Below are 19,278 nucleotides of genomic sequence, written 5' to 3' on the forward strand. Positions count from 1 at the left end.
TTGTGAGAGCCCGACTTCACCGAGTTTGACTTCGAATATAAGGTGCTAATAAATCTTTGAGGTACAATATTCCCCCTCGGCTAAAGCGGTATCTTTCGACAATAATTTCCTCCGGGAGCAATAAAGGATCTTGCCGATCGCGCAAAACCCTCTCTATATGAAATTCTCTTCTTATAATTTGCACACCGATATCAATTGGTCGCTCATTCATGAACGGCGAAGCCATGACTGGATGACTTCCATGCACAGACACTGATTAAGTGTATGAGCTCATCCTTGTTTACGTAGAACATACCTGCTCCGAGCAGCTTTGCGGATTTGGATGTGTTGCTATAACAACACTTCCACCAAGAGTTTCGAAAAACCGACAGATCCAGGATCAGGCCAAATTGTCAGCAATTACATCCAGCTAAACGAGTAATCCACATACGAAAAATAACCCCCTGTTCTCACCGTTGATGATATCTCGCACTGCCACCTGGTGGATTCTTCCAGACTTACATAAAGTACGTGTTTATGTATAAACAGTAAAACGCTCGTGTAGCAGTAGCGTCCGCTGGAGCACACGTCACGTCGAGTGAAGTATAAACCTGGCCCAAGTCTGACTTGTGAATAACTGCATTTACACAGAACTCTGAGCCGGAGCCAAACTCCAAGAAGCGTGATACACATAAATGATCTGGAGGAGGACATAATCAATACGTTAAGGTTAAGTTTGAAGGGGATGTCAAACTAGATGGAGTCCACTGAACCATCATAGAGGGACTTGGACAGCATACGGGCTTGGGCAGGCGAAATTTAATGTGAGTTAATGTAAGGAAATACATGTACAGTAGGAAGTAAAAAAATGTTAGATTTGAATACACGATGGGAAGTCTAAACATGAAAGTCCCCCTTTTGTGAAGAAACTAGGAGTCAAAGTGGACTCATCAGTACCTCCATTCAAGCATTGGTCAGATGTGATCAAGAAAGCTCAGGCTGTTCTTTATCTCCAAAATGTAGAGTACACCTGAAAGGAAGTCGTGCTGAAGCTAAATAACACACTGGTGAGGCCTCACCTGGAGTGCTGCTGTCAGCTTTGGTCTCCATATTAAAAAAAAAATGACATTGCAGCGCTAGAGAAAGTCCAGAGGAGAGCAGCAAGGCCAATTCCAAGATTACGAGGTGTGAGCTTTGGGGAAAGATTGAAGAAGGTGAATCTTTTCAGTTCAAGCCACCGGAGAACCAGAGGAGGTGACAGGACTGCAGTGTTTAAAATGATGAAGGAAATGAGCGAGGACAGCAGTTGTTCCTTCGAAAATAAATTCTGCACAAGCACGCTGGGGCCACGGTTGACTATTTGTTAAAGGCGGATTTCGCACAAATGTACGTTTTTCTTCACGTAAAGAACTGATGACACATGGAATAAGTTACCAAGTAGTGCAGCGGAGGGCAGAACGTTCGAGACCTTCAGATCTCAACTAGATGTCGGCTTCTCTCCCATGTGAATTCTTACGTGGTTCTGGAGGCTTTTCTTAAGTAAAAACCTTTTGTCGCATTCGGAGCAGCCGTATGGCTTCCCGCCCGAATGAATCTGTACGTGATGGCGAAGACCATTCCGGTTGGTGAATCGTTTGCCACATTCAGGGCAGACAAATGGCTTTTCTCCAGTGTGAACCCGGGTGTGGCTCTGGAGGCGGCTACTGTCAATGAATCTTTTTCCACATTCCGCACAGCTATAGGGCTTTTCGCCAGTGTGGATTTTTGTATGTCTGTGGAGAGTGCTACTGTCAGAAAATCGCTTGCCACAAACAGGGCAGCAATGAGGCTTTTCTCCAGTATGAATTCGTATGTGATTTTGGAGACTGCTCTTGTGTAGAAAATTTTTGCCACATTCAGGACAGGAGTATGGCTTCCCTCCAGTGTGAATTCGTGCATGCTGCCAAAGACTACTGCTGCTGGTGAAGCGTTTGCCACATTCGGAACAGCAATATGGCTTCTCTCCCGTATGACTTCTTTTGTGGCTCTGAAGAGCACTCGTCTCGGTGAATCTTTTGCCACATTCAGAACAGCAAAACGGCTTCTCTCCAGTGTGAATCCTTGTGTGGCTCTGGAGAGCACTACTGTCGGTGAATCGTTTGCCACATTCAGCACAGCCATACGGCTTTTCGCCAGTGTGGATTCTTTTATGTCTTTGGAGACAACGACTGTCGGAAAATCGCTTGCCACATTCAGAGCAGCAGTGGGGTTTTTCTCCAGTATGAATTCTTGTGTGTGCCTGGAGCCTGCAGTTATGGAGGAATGTTTTGCCACACTCAGAACAGGCATATGGCTTTGGTCTTGTATCATTTGACTTGACATCTACACAGTCAGACTTGTTTTTAAAAGTTCCTCTGCACTCTTGGCCAGCACACAAAGCCACTGGATTGGTGTTAGGCCCTTGCCGTTTTCCAGTGTTGATGGATTCTCTCGCAGGAAGAGAACTGCACTGGAAAGAGGTTGCAGTCAAATTCTCCAATCCTCTTGTTGATTTCTTCATCTTCTCCTTGTCCTGTTTGTGTTGCAATTTACGTTGAAGCGAGAGCTGAGCAGATGACGACTGCGAGAAGCTGCCATTCCATCGGAAATCTGCAAATGATACAAAGAGTTTCATTAAAAGCCTTAAAACAAATAAAATCTTAAATGTCCTCACAGGTGGCACAGTGGTAGTGCTGCTGCTTTGCAGTAAGGAGACTGTGGAAGATTGTGGGTTCGCTTCCCGGTTCCTCCCTGTGTGGATAGCGCTTTAAGTACTGAGAAAAGAGCTATATAAATGTAATGAATTATTATTATTAACACGAGATAGGTGGCCCACTGGTTGGCTGGTGTTTCTGCCTCACCCCTCAGGTCCATTCCTGGGGTATTCCAAGGAGAGCACCTATGAAATTGAGAGTGAAAGATCCAAGTGAAAGATATCACAGCTACAGTTCAGAAACCTTTAAAAAATCAAAACCAAGACCTACTGAGATGAATAAAGGATCAGCTCCCCCAATGTCAATGTCATTTTGTTGCCCCCCCCCCTTTTGCTTTAATGACACCCTTGAGTCTGTTGGGATTCTTCTCTATCAGCTTTGCACTCCTAGATTGTGTAATATTTGCCCCCCACTCTTCTTTACAGTTGAATTGTTCAAGTTCACTCATATTGGGTGGTGAGCGTTGCTGGTCTGCTATCTTCAGATGTTTCCACAGATTTTCAGTGTGATTTAGGTCTGGGCTCTGACTGGCCACACCAGCACATTCACTTTCTTCTCCTTGTGGTCCATTTTTCTGTGTGCTCCGGGTTGTCGTTGTGTTGAAAGGTGAACATTCTGCCCATCTTCAACTTTCTAGCAGAGGGTAGCAGGTTTTCCTCCAGAATTTGATGGTATTTTGCCCCATCCATTTTTCCTTCTACACTAACGAGAGCCCCAGGCCCCCCCACAACAGGATGCTGCCCCCTCCATGCTTTACTGTAGGTGTGGTGTGTTGTGGATGGTGAGCTGCATTGGTGTACCGTTTGGTGTTGAGGCCAAATAGTTTGATCTTGGTCTTATCTGACCATAAGACCTTTTTTCCCCACTTGGCATCAGAATCTTCAAGGTGCATTCTGGCAAAGCTCAAACGAGCCTTCATGTGGCCTTTCTTGAGAAGTGCGACCCTCCCGAACAAGCCACAATGGTGGAGCACTTGTGAAATTGTTGTCACATGCACCCCATTAATGACCACTCTGTGCCATCAAATCCTGTAACTCCTTCAAAGTGGCCATTGGCCTCTCAGTAGCCTCTCTTACCAGTGTCCTCCTTGGTCTTCCATCCAGTTTGGAGGGTCCCAGTAGTACCAAACACTTCTTTATGATGGACTTTACTGGGCTCCTTGGGATTGATAAAGCCTTTGAGATGTTTTTGTCTCCATCTCCTGCCTTATGTCTGTCCACAATTCTATCCCTGAGATCTTCTGAAGTGGCTGGCCACCCCTAGTCAGGTGTTTGCTGTCAGTTGCACTACCAAGCAAGGGGATGAATGGACCAGGAACAGCTTCACTAATCCCACTCATTACAACTGATCACAGGTGGGAGGAAGACAGTAACCATGAATGGAAATGGGGGGCACTGACACCTCATTGAGTTTGGGGGTTTCCTTTATTCATCTCAGTGGGAATTGTTTTTGATTTTTTATAATTGTTCTGAACTGTAGCTGTGATATCTGTCACTTGGATGTTAGAGATTGCATTGAGTAAGTACAGCTGGAAAAAAATATTGGTGTGTGTGTTTTCATTTAAGGCTGTAAAGCAATAAAAATGGGAATATTTCAAAAGGGGGGGGGGATTATTTTCTATACCCACTGTATGCATGACTGACATAAATGAGAATTCGGCAACATTATAAATGCTAACACAGACTCCTTTCTCCGAGGTTTTGCTTCTTATCGCTGGTGAATTTCATGAGCTCTCAAGTTCCAACACCTTCACTAAGCTTCTTCTTCCTCACTTTGGGACAGAGCAGCCTGTAAGGGGTGACACCTCGGTTAGTAAGTGTGACTTTCCCAGATCCCCTTAAGCAGAACAGAAATGGCTGAAATGACCCTCAGATTGTTGGTTTAAGTGAAGCTGACTCACTATGTGCCTTCATGTGCAAATGGACTTTGCCTGTTCATCACCTGCCTGTCCAGTTTCTCCAGCTTCATCTCGTACCTCACGGATGTGTGTGTTGTGTTAATCACCGTGGGGTCTGCCAGTGTGCCATGCAGTGGACTGGCATCCCTTCTCAGGTTGATTCATCAAAAGACTGTCGGTGATGAAAATGAATGGATGGATGGGATGTGAGAAGTGGAGCTGATAGAAGTGTGCCTGTCACATGGATGGAGCAAAACTGACCTTCAATCCACTCCATGTCCAGAGGTCACTGTTGCCCCCTCACTCTCTGTAATTTTCAAAGCTCTTACTAATCTTCATTGTCTTGTTGTTCCTGTCATCATCTTCATTAACAGGACCCTGAGGTGGATTGGTCATCTTCAGTCATCTATATACTGTATCTATCTATATCCGCGAGAGGAGACTTTTGCCAAGAGATTTGTTCGAGTCCCGCCCTCCTCTCCACCATTTCCGGTTCACGGCCCATGCCCGCGGTCCTCTCGCCTCTCATTGGTGTGAATGCTTTTGTCAGACTCCGTTCCTGCACTCAAAGCTCTTATAAATTTTGACATTTTCCTCACTTTAAGCTCCCAATTAAAGACGACGTAAATCTTATTGAAGAATTTCATCCCGAAGGGTTATCAACAGAAAAAGTGAGTACACTAAAATCATAGCACCGAGAAACAAAGTCAAACGAATTAACGTGAAAATTGTCGATCGGTTACACGGCAAATTGGTTAAGTGTGTATCAATAGACTCTGCTGAAGCAGTTGGTGGTGATGGTGCGGAAGAGGAAAACATCAACTTGCAATATCACGAAGAATATCTACAACCATTAACACTTTCCGGTCTTCCACCGCACGAATTACTGTTGACAGAAGGACGTATCGTAATGTTATTGCGTGATTTATGTCTGAGTGATGGGCTATGCAATGGGACAAGGTTAGTTGTATTCAAAATTGGATGAACAATTCTGACATGTCAAATTTTAACAGGCGACAAGAAAGGTAATGTGGTACATCTTCAGGGACTAACATCAGAAAACAAAGGAGATCTCGATATGCCATTCATATTAAAACATTTACAGTTTCCCGTTAGAATAGCTTTTGCAAAGACAATTAACAAATCACAGGGACAAACATTTGAAAAAGTCGGTTTATATATTAAGAGAGAAAGAAACGAAATTTACTCACAGGAAAGTTATACGTTGTCTTGTCACGATGAAAGTCCAAACACGGAAACAAAATTCAATGCGATATTGAGGAACAGTTACTTTAAAAAAAATTGTTTTAACTGAAGTTTTACAGTAAAAGTGTAAGTTTAAAAAGTATTTGCGTGTTAATTTCAAAGCCAAACAGAACAAAATCGTATAACGCAACGAATACGTCTAATGCAACATGAAACAATTTTATTTCAATTTATTACATTTTACTATTTTTTGCTATGGTTAATAATCTGTTTAAATTGTAAATCGCATCCCCAGACGGGAGCAACAGAGCTGTGAAGTGGCTAGCGCATAGCACCCACCCGGGGATTGGCGAGCAAAGCCCCGTAGTATATATCTATGTACTGTATATCTACAGGCGGAGTGGTGGCTCTGAGGCTAGGGATCTGTACTGGTAATCGGAAGGTTGCCGATTCAAATCCCGTAAATGCCAAAAGGTACTCTGCTCTGTTGGGCCCTTAACCTGCAATTGCTGAGCGCTTTGAGTAGTGAGAAAAGCGCTATATAAATGCAAAGAATTATTTTTATTATATCTATGTACTGTATTTCTCTCTATATATTATATATATATATATATATATGTGTATATATATATATATATATATATATATTATATATATATATTATATATCTCCAGACTTTACTATCAATCTTATTTTCTATTTTTCCTTGTTCTTTTTGGTATTATTATTCATGTAATACATACAAAACTGCTTTTACAGTTCTATACTTTGTCTTTATACCTGGAGTGACAGAAGTAATAAAGTACACATGAAGAGCACCTGGAGCAATCAGAAGTTTGCCATACACTTCGATCTGCGAGGTTTATTAAGGCTGAGGATGAGAGCTTCACCCAATAGTAGGGAAGAGGACATAAAGTAAGGCATTCTTGGCTAATAAATGGTCTAACACAAAGGATGTTGAGCCTTTGTATGTTAGATTATATTTCTAGACATCAAACTAATATTTAGGTCAGATATTTTAAAACATTGCACATTGTTTGTGCAGATAATAAGTACAGTGCATCCAGAAAGTATTCACAGCGCATCACTTTTTCCACATTTTGTTATGTTACAGCCTTATTCCAAAATGGATAAAATTCATTTTATTCCTCAGAATTCTGCACACAACACCCCATAATGACAACGTGAAAAAAAGTTTACTTGGTTTTTGCAAATTTATTAAAAATAAAAAAACTGAGAAATCCCATGTCCATAAGTATTCACAGCCTTTGCTCAATACTTTGTCGATGCACCTTTGGCAGCAATTCCAGCCTCAAGTCTTGTTGAATATGATGCCACAAGCTTGGCACACCTATCCTTGGCCAGTTTGGCCCATTCCTCTTTGCAGCACCTCTCAAGCTCCATCAGGTTGGATGGGAAGCGTCGGTGCACAGCCATTTTAAGATCTCTCCAGAGATGTTCAATCGCATTCAAGTCTGGGCCACTCAAGTACATTCACAGAGTTGTCCTGAAGCCACTCCTTTGATATCTTGGCTGTGTGCTTAGGGTCGTTGTCCTGCTGAAAGATGAACCGTCGCCCCAGTCTGAGGTCAAGAGCGCTCTGGAGCAGGTTTTCATCCAGGATGTCTCTGTCCATTGCTGCAGTCATCTTTCCCTTTATCCTGACTAGTCTCCCAGTCCCTGCCGCTGAAAAACATCCCCACAGCATGATGCTGCCACCACCATGCTTCACTGTAGGGATGGTATTGGCCTGGTGATGAGCGGTGCCTGGTTTCCTCCAAACGTGACGCCTGGCATTCACACCAAAGAGTTCAATCTTTGTCTCATCAGACCAGAGAATTTTCTTTCTCGTGGTCTGAGAGTCCTTCAGGTGCCTTTTGTCAAACTCCAGGCGGGCTGCCATGTGTCTTTTACTAAGGAGTGGTGTCCGTCTGGCCACTCTACCATACAGGCCTGATTGGTGGATTGCTGCAGAGATGGTTGTCCTTCTGGAAGGTTCTCCTCTCTCCACAGAGGACCTCTGGAGCTCTGACAGAGTGACCATCAGGTCCTTGGTCACCTCCCTGACTAAGGCCCTTCTCCCCCGATCATTCAGTTTAGATGGCCGGCCAGCTCTAGGAAGAGTCCTGGTTGTTTCGAACTTCTTCCACTTATGGATGATGGAGGCCACTGTGCTCATTGGGACCTTCAAAGCAGCAGAAATTTTTCTGTAACCTTCCCCAGATTTGTGCCTCGAGACAATCCTGTCTCGGAGGTCTACAGACAATTCCTTTGACTTCATGCTTGGTTTGTGCTCTGACATGAACTGTCAACTGTGGGACCTTATATAGAGAGGTGTGTGCCTTTCCAAATCATGTCCAGTCAACTGAATTTACCACAGGTGGACTCCAATGAAGCTGCAGAAACATCTCAAGGATGATCAGGGGAAACAGGAGGCACCTGAGCTCAGTTTTGAGCTTCATGGCAAAGGCTGTGAATACTTATGTACATGTGCTTTCTCAATATTTTTATTTTTAATAAATTTGCAAAAACCTCAAGTAAACTTTTTTCACGTTGTCATTATGGGGTGTTGTGTGTAGAATTCTGAGGAAAAAATGAATTTAATCCATTTTGGAATAAGGCTGTAACATAACAAACTGTGGAAAAAGTGATGAGGTGTGAATACTTTCCAGATGCACTGTAAGTCTCTTGGAGTCCTAGGGAAATCAGACTGTGCAGGTATTATTCATACGGTATTTGTTAAAGTGCTACAGAATAACGTGCTGTGCATACGTCTTTCATACAGTGCTCTTGTGGTTAGGGTCTGTGTGTGTGTGTGTGTGTGTGTATGTGTGTGTTACTCTTAAGGTGTGACCGTAGACCAACCCGGTAACAAACCTGATGAGTACACTAATCCCTGAAGAAAACAGGAAATGGGTAAGTAGAGCGGAATATCACAATAATACATTAACTTCATTAAATATAACATTGGTGATGTTGGTTTATATGGGTAAACCATTGGCTGGACACGTTTCCTTTTTTTTGGAATTCGCACAAACTTTTACCGTATTACAATTCCCCATCATCACCATGCACTTTGAGAGGCTTGTTCTGGCCCACCTTAAATCCAATCTGCCTTCCATACTTGATCCCTACCAGTTTGCTGTCAATGGAGGATGTCGTATCCTCGGCTCTTCACACTACCCTGACACACCTGGATCACAACAACTCCTATGTCAGGATATTATTTGTTTATTTATTAAAATAAACTTGACTTGCTTTTATTGATTTATTTTTTTTTAACAAAACTAGGTTCGAGACATATCGATGTTGTTTGTTGATTTTAGCTCCACATTTAACAACCTCATCCCCTCCAATCTGGTAACTAAACTCAGCAATCTCGGCATCAGCACCTCTCTTTATAACTGGACACTGGACTTTGTAAACAACAGCTTCCAGTCTGTCAGGCTAAACCACCAGACATCATCAACCCTGATCCTGAATTCCGGTGCTCCACAGGGCTGTGTGCTCAGCCCACTCCTCTACTCCCACTTCACCCATGACTGCATCCCTTTATACGGCTCTAACTCCATCATAAATTTCGCCGATAACACTGTGGTAATAGGACTGATCGGTGACAATGACGAGTCGGCCTACAGAGAGGAGGTTCAGCTCCTAACAACATGGTGTGCTGACAACAACCTCAACACCAAGAAAACTAAAGAGCTCATTGTGGATTACTGGGAAACTAAAGGCAGCAGACACGGTCCCATCCATATGAATGGAGCTGACGTGGAGTGTCTTTCCAGCTTCAAATTCCTAGGCGTCCACGCCTCCGAGGACCTTTCTTGGACAAACACTTCAAGTCTGGTTGACAAAGCCCAACGAAGACTTTACTTTCTGAGGAGACTAAAGGACACCTGCCTGTCTCCTCACATTCTGTTGAACTTTTACATCTGCGCTGTGGGGGGCATATTGACAAACTACACGGCTAACAGTTGACAGGAAGACCCTGCATCGGGTGGTGAAAACTGCCCAGCACATCACTGGCATCCCGCTGCCGACTATTGCTGACCCACAGCGTACATGGTTGTCTGTGAAGGGCTAGCAGCTTCATTATGGATGCCCGAGACCTCAACTATGGACTGTTTACCCTCCTTCCACCAGGGAGGCACTACAGGAGCCTTCGGTCCTGCATCAAGCAGGCTCAGGAACAGTTTCTTTTATAATACCATCACGATTCTGCATTCTCAACACTTACCATTCAATAGCTGACCTGCTGTACATTTTCACCTGCTTACATATATCTATTCTGTATATTAAATATGCAGGTGTTGGTCATAAAATTAGAATATCATGACAAAGTTGATTTATTTCAGGAATTCCATTCAAAAAGTGAAACTTGTATATTAGATTCATTCATTACACACAGACTGATGTATTTCAAATGTTTACTTCTTTTAATGTTGATGATTATAACTGACAACTAATGAAAGTCCCAAATTCAGTATCTCGGAAAATTAGAATATCAATTAAGACCAATGCAAAAAAAGGATTTTTACAAATGTTGGCCAACTGAAAGGTATGAACATGAAAAGTATGAGCATGTACAGCACTCAATATTTAGCTGGGGCTCCTTTGGCCTGGATTACTGCAGCAATGCGGCGTGGCATGGAGTCGATCAGTCTGTGGCACTGCTCAGGTGTTAGGAGAGCCCATGTTGCTCTGATAGTGGCCTTCAGCTCTTCTGAATTGTTGGGTATGGTGTATTGCATCTTCCTCTTCACAACACCTCATAGATTTTCTATGGGGTTAAGGTCAGGCGAGTTTGCTGGCCAATCAAGAACAGGGATACCATGGTCCTTAAACCAGGTACTGGTAGCTTTGGCACTGTGGGCAGGTGCCAGGTCCTGTTGGAAAATGAAATCTGCAACTCCATAAAGTTTGTCAGCAGCAGGAAGCATGAAACGCTCTAAAACTTCCTGGTAGATGGCTGCGTTGACCTTGGACTTCAGAAAACACAATGGACCAACACCAGCAGATGACATGGCACCCCAAACCATCACTGACTGTGGAAACTTTACACTGGACCTCACACAACGTGGATTCTGTGCCTCTCCTCTCTTCCTCCAGACTCTGGGACCTTGATTTCCAAAGGAAATGCAAAATTTACTTTCATCAGAGAACATCACTTTGGACCACTCAGCAGCAGTCCAAAGGCGAGACGCTTCTGACGCTGTCTCTTGTTCAAGTGTGGCTTGACACAAGGAATGCGACAGCTGAAACCCATGTCTTGCATACGTCTGTGCCTGGTGGTTCTTGAAGCACTGACTCCAGCTGCAGTCCACTCATTGTGAATCTCCCCCACTTTTTGTTTCCCAATCCTCTCCAGGGTGCGGTTATCCCTATTGCTTGTCCACTTTTTTCTACCACATCTTGTCCTTCCCTTCGCCTCTCTATTAATGTGCTTGGACACAGAGCTCTGTGAACAGCCAGCCTCTTTAGCAATGACCTTTTGTGTCTTGCCCTCCTTGTGCAAGGTGTCAATGGTCGTCTTTTGGACAACTGTCAAGTCAGCAGTCTTCCCCATGATTGTGTAGCCTACAGAACTCGACTGAGAGACCATTTAAAGGCTTTTGCAGGTGTTTGGAGTTAATTAGCTGATTAGAGTGTGGCACCAGGTGTCTTCAATATTCAACCTTTTCACAATATTCTAATTTTCCGAGATACTGAATTTGGGACTTTCATTAGTTGTCAGTTATAATCATCAACATTAAAAGAAATAAACATTTGAAATACATCAGTCTGTGTGTAATGAATGAATCTAATATACAAGTTTCACTTTTTGAATGGAATTACTGAAATAAATCAACTTTGTCATGATATTCTAATTTTATGACCAGTATCTGTATTTCATGGCGTATGGCTGGGACACCACTATAATGGAAGGTCCAGGGGAAGAGAGCCCATCTAGCCCATCACCTCCCCTGGAGCACTACAGGGCAGCCCCCCTGACATGCAGCAGTGCCACAGGTTTGAAGCATGGAAGCTCAACCTCACTGGGGCCCATGGCCACCACTAGTGGGCACCTGGAGAACTGCTGAGCCCTTGTTTGCAGCACTGGCCGGAAGCCAGTCAGCAAGCACCATGGAGCACTTCCAGATGCCTTATAAAAAGAGGCAGCAGCCACTACTCTGGGAGCCAGGGTCGGGTGGGAGAAGTGGAGGCGAAGAGAGAGAAAGATGAGACGGGAAAAGAAAGAAGGGAAGGGTGTTTGGTGCTGTGCTGTGACTATGCTTTACATGTGGGAAACGGGGGAAGGCATTTCCCATGGGGAAAAGAAAAATGTGTGTGCTGAACTTGTATCCTGCGTCTGTCGGTGTCGGGTGTGGGCAGCAGGAGCCCCCTCTGCAAGCCACACACTTACATTTATTCATGTCATGTATCTGTACTACTGATCAGTATTCACATCTATATGCGCTTTCTTTTATATACTAGTAACTCTAAATTCAAATATCATATAGATGTATATTCTCATATTGCACCTTACTGTTTAGTGCACTATTTGCACCCACTGTCTATTACACCTACTATTTGGTTAGATGCTAAACTGCATTTGATTGTATCTGCACAATGACGATAACATTGAATCGAATCGAACCTCACCTCACACTCATTGGCACCTACCAAAAAACGCCAAACCAAAATCATAGGTAGAACTTGCAAACGTTCTCACTTTCACCCCACTACTTACCTGTTCCAAAACTATTAGACGGCTCCTGCTCATCTCCTTCCCTCCCGTCTCCTCCAATGATCGTCTCTTCGAACTCGCATTTCACTTCCACCGAATTCTTCTGGGTAGCCAGGTGTCCGGTATTCGTGAAGCGGGACTGTAAACTGGAATGAGATTCTCCACCAAAATTCCCAGTTTCGTCGTTTTGCGGTTCGAGACTAACTGGGTAATCTTCCGAATCTTCAACTTTAACTTGGATAATTTCCCCCTCAAACTCTTCCTCCTTGAAAACGGAAAGTCTTCCTTCGCAAAAGTCCTGGGCTGCCTCCCACTCGCAATCCTCTTCCTTAATGTGCGCCACTCTTTCAGCCAGGTCATCACCCTTGGATGAAGCCATGCTCCGTGTAAAACTCTTCTTTCTCTCTCTCTGTCTCTGTCTCCTCTTCTCATCGGAGATCTCACGTGGACAGCCCTGTCCTCGAAGCCGTTAAGTTGCCTCACTGCAGGAGCACATGGAAGTGGTGGGGAAGCTTAATTTTAATCTGTCAAAATAAAAGTGACGTCATTATTTTATAGGGTCACAAAAACATAAATTGACCACATTTGGAGGTTAACTAAATGCCAAAAAAAAACTACTGACTTGTTTAATAATGAGAGATTTGAAATGCTATGAACCCTCCATGTTAAACTAATAAGGTCTCATGAGATTTGGAGTGAAAACCCACTTGATGAGGGCAAAGTCAAGAAAGGGAAAGGGGAAACAAGTTCAAAACGTAATCACTTTGAACTGTTTTATAATAGGAATATATGCCAAAGCTGGCCTAAACGCAACAGTGAAAAGATCCAAAGCTGAATCTGACCTGAACCGAGACCTTCATTTTAAAAAGACTTGGCTTGTGACTTATTAATATTCCAGACCCTCAGTGTACAGTGAAACCAACAGAAGTACACGTTCAGCACAAACACAGAGTTACGTTTGACCAGTCACTAAAAGGATGAGCAAACCAACCTACAGCCTCGGTGGGCCTGCCATCTATTAGGTGAGACAGCTCTTCCCTCTGCCCACTCCTCTCCACACTCCTCTTGCTTACTCTGTATCTCTCTCACTCCTGCTCCAGCTTACCTCTCTATTCCTCTTTTTTTTTTTGTTTTAACATTTTATTAAATTTTATGAAAGTCAAATAACATTCCAAACAAGCAAGTCAAGTTTAACAAAACTAGGTTTGAAGCAAATCGACCCCCACCCATGAGAAAGACAGCCAGGCCAGCAGAGCAAAACTTTAATAATAGTCAAAATATGTAGATAAGTAACTGAACAAAAATAAATAGAAGAAAATAAAGAGGAAAGAGAATCCACTTCCTCAACTTAAACGATTATTCTAAAATGTTATTGATGAGATAGAACAAGACAAGTCTACATGCCAAATAGTGTAGTCATCCCTTGGGTATATGATCAGCGGTAGCGGGTTCAAGAGGCTCCAGGGACGCAGCCAGTAGCGTGGAGCCGACCCGCACAGTCCCACGTTTGTTTGTTTGTTTGTTTGTTTTTCCCCTTCCAGGTTTTTTTTTTTGTTCTTTATTTCGCCTTAGTTTTCGCATACCCCTTGGGGTCAGACCACAGGGTCAGCCATTGTACAGCGCCACTGGAGCAATTACAGGTTAAGTAGCATCTCTTTTGGCGGTGACAGGGATTCGAACCGGCAACCTTCTGGATACCAGCACAGATCCTCAGAGCCACCACTCAGCCCCAAATTTGGTTCCTGCCTTGCATCCTGAATTAAATGCTGGGGATAATGCAGGGATGGCTAGAAGTACCAAAACCTGTTTTTAACTCAAATGGTATTAAATGAGATGAGAACTGCACCACCTAACTTGGCGCATCATTGACATCACGTCAGTTTTTCCGTGCTTGGGCACGTTTAGCGATCACATTGTACCCGACTGCTACTGAATTGTACTCGGGCACAGTTCTCCCAAGCGGGTCAGGGCACAGGACGGCTGGCCCAGCATGGAGTGATCACACTAGTCCAGGGGTGGGCAGATTCAGTCCTGGAGGGCCGCAGTGGTTGCAGGTTTTTTCTCCAACCCAGTTGCTTAATTAAAAAACAATCCTTGTCAATTATTTAATTGCATGGCTTGCTAGTGCTTTAACTCTGCTATGTAAGGCCATTCTCATATCCTAGATTTGTTGTCCTTTCTAAGGATATCATCCAAATGATTTGAAGTCTAAAACAGACGAGTTATTCTCAGTGCTTCACTTTTTTCTCTTCACTTTCCTTCCAAGTATTTAACTAAACCCAGCAGTGCATGATGAATACACACAGGTGTAAATGGTAACAAGCTAAATGGAGAACTGCTGGTTTCTTTTGTCATTTGCATGTTATTGCTAATAAGGAACAATTAAAAACCGAGACTACAGCTGTTTAAGACTAAAATAAGCAATAAGGGTTCAAAATCTTAACGAGCGAGACAACTAAAGTGAAGCAGAAGTGTTACTTGAGCAATAAGGGCTTCTTATTAAGCAACTGGGTTGGAACAAAAACCTGCAGCCACTGCGGCCCTCCAGGACTGATTCTGCCCACCCCTGCACTAGTCAAACAAACTAGACACCTTGGCCTTATATGTGGGCAAACATGCTTGGGCACAGAACAAATTGCCAGTGTACAAGTACACCCATAATGGCACCCGGGTTTCACTTCCAGCCCAGTCTCTAAAAGACTTCTCTGGATAGGAGACGGCCCCGTTTTTATTCTATAGACAGCTGGACTGAACACCAGTCTGGCTGCGCCCTAATGGTCCCAATAAGGAGGAGAATTCCCTTAAAATCCACCTGACATTCCCGCATGTTTATCCCCCTCACATTTTATGTTCCCCACATATCTTCAGATGGCCTGGTCGATTCATGGTCTCAGGTTTTTCTTTTGTTCCTCCAGTTACCACGTGTGTATTTATTTCACTGGCAGCTCTAAACTGACGGGTGATGGCTGACTTTGTCTAATGATGGACTGGCACCCTGAGGTATAACAGGTTTGCAGTTTAACAATCAGGAGCCTGTTTTGATGAATAAATAATTTACAGGCCGGCTCGATCTCGGTGGGTGTGTGTGCTCGCGTAGCTGCAGGAGGTTGGTGAGGTGTGACACACCTGCACGTGAGGGTGCGGTCCGTCTCGACTGCTTCATCAGCTTCTTGCAGTGTGCGATGGAGACGCTGAGCCCACAGAGGTATATCGGGAAGAGCCGGCACGAGAATCGGAAAGGGTGGACCAAAAGCAAAAGAAAGAGAGAGAGAAGTTAAAAGATGGCAAAGAAGACGAAGACAATGGCGATGCATGTGAGTAAGTGGACGGGATAGACAGAGCGCAGGAGAAGGCAGGCAGCCAGGAGGAAGACTGCAGCCGATGGCCACTCCAGCTGCTCGGTTAGCACGACTCTGCATAAGGCCGGGAGAAAAGCAGGGCTCAGTGAGGTGCCATAGACTACAGGAATGCCAGCCTGGCTCGGGGTGATGCCCTGTTGAGAGCCAGAGACGGCTACAGGGGGCCAAGTCTAGGAGCGGAGGTGAAGAAGGTTGGCTGAACTGTCAGGCGTCTCTTCAGCTGGGGTAAGCCGAGGAGACGAGCGGGGACAGGACACCTGCCTGCGTTTTAACTTCATTTTAATGGATTATTTATGGAATCGTTGCACTGGGTGTGACAAGGATGGAGAGGATTAAAAATGAGGACATTAAGAGGGTCAGCTCAAGCTGGGAGATGAAGTCAGAGAGGCGAGATGGCATTGGTTTAGACATGTGCAGAGGAGAAATGCTGGGTATACTGGAAGAAGTGTGCTAAGGATAGAGCTGACAGGGAAGAGGAAAAGAGGAAGGCCTAAGAGGAGGTTTATGGAGGTGGTGAGAGGGGACATGCAGGTGATGGGTGTGACAGAACAGAAAGACGATATGGAAGAAGATGATCCGCTGTGGCAAACCCTAACGGGTGCAGCCGAAAGAAGATGATTTATGGAAATCGTTTTTAATCTCCACTGTCACTTTTTGGTACTTGACGGCATGACAAGTTAAAACAGAAGTGTTTTGATGAATTCATAACATATTTATTGGGATAAAAAAAAAAAATGTTAGAAATTTACAGAAATTGGTTTATTATAGGGTGGCATGGTGGCGCAGTGGGTAGCGCTGCTGCCTCGCAGTTAGAAAACCTGGGTTCGCTTCCCGGGTCCTCCCTGCATGGAGTCTGCGTGGGTTTCCTCCCACAGTCCAAAGACATGCGGGTTAAGTACATTGGCGATCCTAAATTGTCTCTAGAGGGTGAGCTTGGTGTGTGTGTGTGCCCTGCGGTGGGCTGGCACCCTGCCCAGGGTTTGTTTCCTGCCCTGCGCTCTGTGTTGGCTGGGATTGGCTCCAGCAGACCCCCGTGACCCTGTAGTTAGGATATAGCAAGTTGGATAATGGATGGATGGTTTATTATAGAAAAAAAATACATATGTACAATTGGAACTTATTATTACGTTTCAATTTTGAGGGTTTCCCCCTACCCATTCTAGTGTTGGGCTCAGGGGGGGAGGTTTCACTGCTGTCCTTTTTAGTACACAAGTACCCCCTTTTTTATTTTTTTAATTGGATTATTTATTTATTGAACAGTTTTGCACTGCACTTTTGAACACTGATTTGGATTATTTTAATAAAAGCACTTTTAGGCACCTGCCCCTTGCTTTGTGCGAGTGTGCTCATCCCTCGGGTATGTGATTGGCGGTAGCGGGTTCAAGAGGCTCCCGGGGGGGGGACGCAGATGGTAGAGTGGAGCCGACCCATATGGTCCCAAATACCCCCCCCCCCATTCCAGGTGGGTTCCTGCCTTGCACCCTGCATCCAATGCAACCCAGAACTGAATTAAATGCTAGTGGTAATGCAGGGATGGCTAGCGAACTGGTTTGTGCCCACAAGACTGTGGCTGACCTGACCGCACCAATATTAACTGAAGGCCCACTCCGTGTCACTTCCGCCTTGTTTTAGATGAACGCCTCACACTTCTTCTCTTCTCTCACGCCTTTCTTTAAGTCTTTGGACGTTTGTGTGGTTCAAAAGTTCTCTTGGAAAAATTCAAGCTAGCATCTCTCAATTTATAAAAGTGGAAGGAGAAGAAAGTTTTTTGATTAATAGGAAAAACGGCATATTCAAAGGATGATTCGTTTGGGATGACACGGCTGGACAGCGGAAAGGCGGAATGCTGCTGTCGACTGAATGGAGGGAACACTAATCATAAATGTTCAATGCCTTCATTGTCCTTCGTTTGAATAGCACCCCCATTGCTCTCTGTGCCGAGTCTGCACGCCCACCTTCCCCTGCTCAGTACAGAGAACTTCAGTCTCAATGCACCCCCAGCGATATCGGAAAGGCTTGCAAGTTAGGATCAATGGCGACTCGGAATTAACCCCGTGCTGTGCTTGGTTCCTGTCTTGTATTTAATGCCACCAGGATCGGCTATGGAGTTATGGCGGTTCCTATTATCCAGGCTAAACTGCCCAACACGGCCGAGCCTAGTCATTCCAGCCCCTCTAATCATCCCTCGTCTCAAATTGGTTCTCTCTCTCTCTCACCACTTTACCACCTAACAGCTAATGTGTGGTGAGCGAACTTGCGCAAAAATGGCTGCCGTCGTATCATCCAGGTGGGTGGTACACATTTAATGGTGGAGGAAACAGCTCCCCACTCACTGAAGCGCTTCGAGTAGTGAGAAAAGCGCTACATAAATGTAAAGAATTATGATGATGATGATGATGATGACGGCGGTCTCTCTCACGACCCTCCGTGTGTCTACTCTAATGCGTATTGCAAACGCGATTCGAAAAAAGGTTCTTGAAAAATCTCGAATGTTTGCGAATTCCTGACGCACAGCCAACTCGGGAGAAATTCAAATAACGGGACGGGTCAAGCGAGCGGCTTACACGGCAGCCTGCGTGGACGTAAAAGGGGGAATGGGAACGAAAGGCGGACGAGCGGTGTGCCGCCACCATCAACACTAAAGCGCTCCGGAAAAATCACCGCAACTCGCTTCTCACTTTCATTGTCAAATCTCTCTTTTTTTTATTAATCCTCCTCTTTCCACATTCAGCGAACAAACGCCGCCCTTGTTCTTTCTGCCACCCCGACATTCCTGCCCCATTTTCTTTCGTCTCCTCTCCTACCCGATACTCTCACTCCTTCTCGACGCTCCCGTTGCTCACCAACACTTCTCCCCGTCCGCTCTTTCTTTCGTCCTCTGCATACTTTTATCTCTGAATGTGCAGACACTCGCGTTGTGCGCCCGCCCGCGCAGTCCGCCGGAGGAATCAAACAAAGAGAAACAAAGCGAGTCGTCGACGAAACCGACTCCACGGAAAGAAGCGCTGTCTGTGTTAAACACTGCCATCTAATGCACGGAAGGAGAATCGCTTATAAATCTTTCGGTTTGTCAGCTAGTAACAGCCGAGTGTATGGAAAGCTGTAATACAATTTTATAATTAGAACCAGCAAAAGAATAGCAATACTGCTCAGCACTGATTCCAGCCTTGCGTGTGATGAAGGGAATTAGTCCAGTGGATCGAGACGGTGACTTTAAAACAAGTTAATCAAGAACACGGGGACACAGTTGGAAACTTCCATCCATTATCCAACCTGCTGAATCCGAATACAGGGTCACGGGGTCTGCTGGAGCCAATCCCAGCCAACACAGGGCACAAAGCAGGAACCGATCCCGGGCAAGGTGCCAACCCACTG

The 19,278-nt window shown here is 44.7% G+C and overlaps 1 protein-coding gene across 2 annotated transcripts; it reads right to left on the reverse strand.

Annotated features, from left to right (window-relative positions):
* Positions 1–783: 783 nt before the first annotated feature.
* LOC114644373 (gastrula zinc finger protein XlCGF57.1-like) lies at positions 784–18,875 on the reverse strand. Of its 2 annotated transcripts, none has more exons than XM_028792513.2 (3): positions 18,747–18,875; positions 12,548–13,068; positions 784–2,607 (listed from the first exon to the last, which is right to left on the reverse strand). In XM_028792513.2, exons 2-3 carry the CDS (start codon positions 12,921–12,923, stop codon positions 1,457–1,459), a joined length of 1,527 nt encoding a protein of 508 aa, XP_028648346.2. In that variant the 5' UTR covers positions 12,924–13,068; positions 18,747–18,875; the 3' UTR covers positions 784–1,456. The 2 variants fall into 2 exon arrangements, with proteins under 2 accessions (XP_028648346.2, XP_028648344.2); XM_028792511.2 differs by having other exon boundaries at positions 18,708–18,858.
* Between the last annotated feature and the right edge of the window lie 403 nt (positions 18,876–19,278).

The sequence above is a fragment of the Erpetoichthys calabaricus genome, chromosome 5, assembly GCF_900747795.2.
Source record: "Erpetoichthys calabaricus chromosome 5, fErpCal1.3, whole genome shotgun sequence".
NCBI classification, from domain to species: Eukaryota; Metazoa; Chordata; class Cladistia; order Polypteriformes; family Polypteridae; genus Erpetoichthys; species Erpetoichthys calabaricus.

Bases quoted from the DNA above. Each gene is read 5' to 3' on its own strand.
- LOC114644373 (XM_028792513.2), bottom strand. From the start codon at position 12,923: ATGGCTTCATCCAAGGGTGATGACCTGGCTGAAAGAGTGGCGCACATT. The intron at 2,608-12,547 runs GTAAGTAGTGGG...TATCATTTGCAG, and splicing joins GTCTAATAGTTTTGGAACAG to ATTTCCGATGGAATGGCAGC.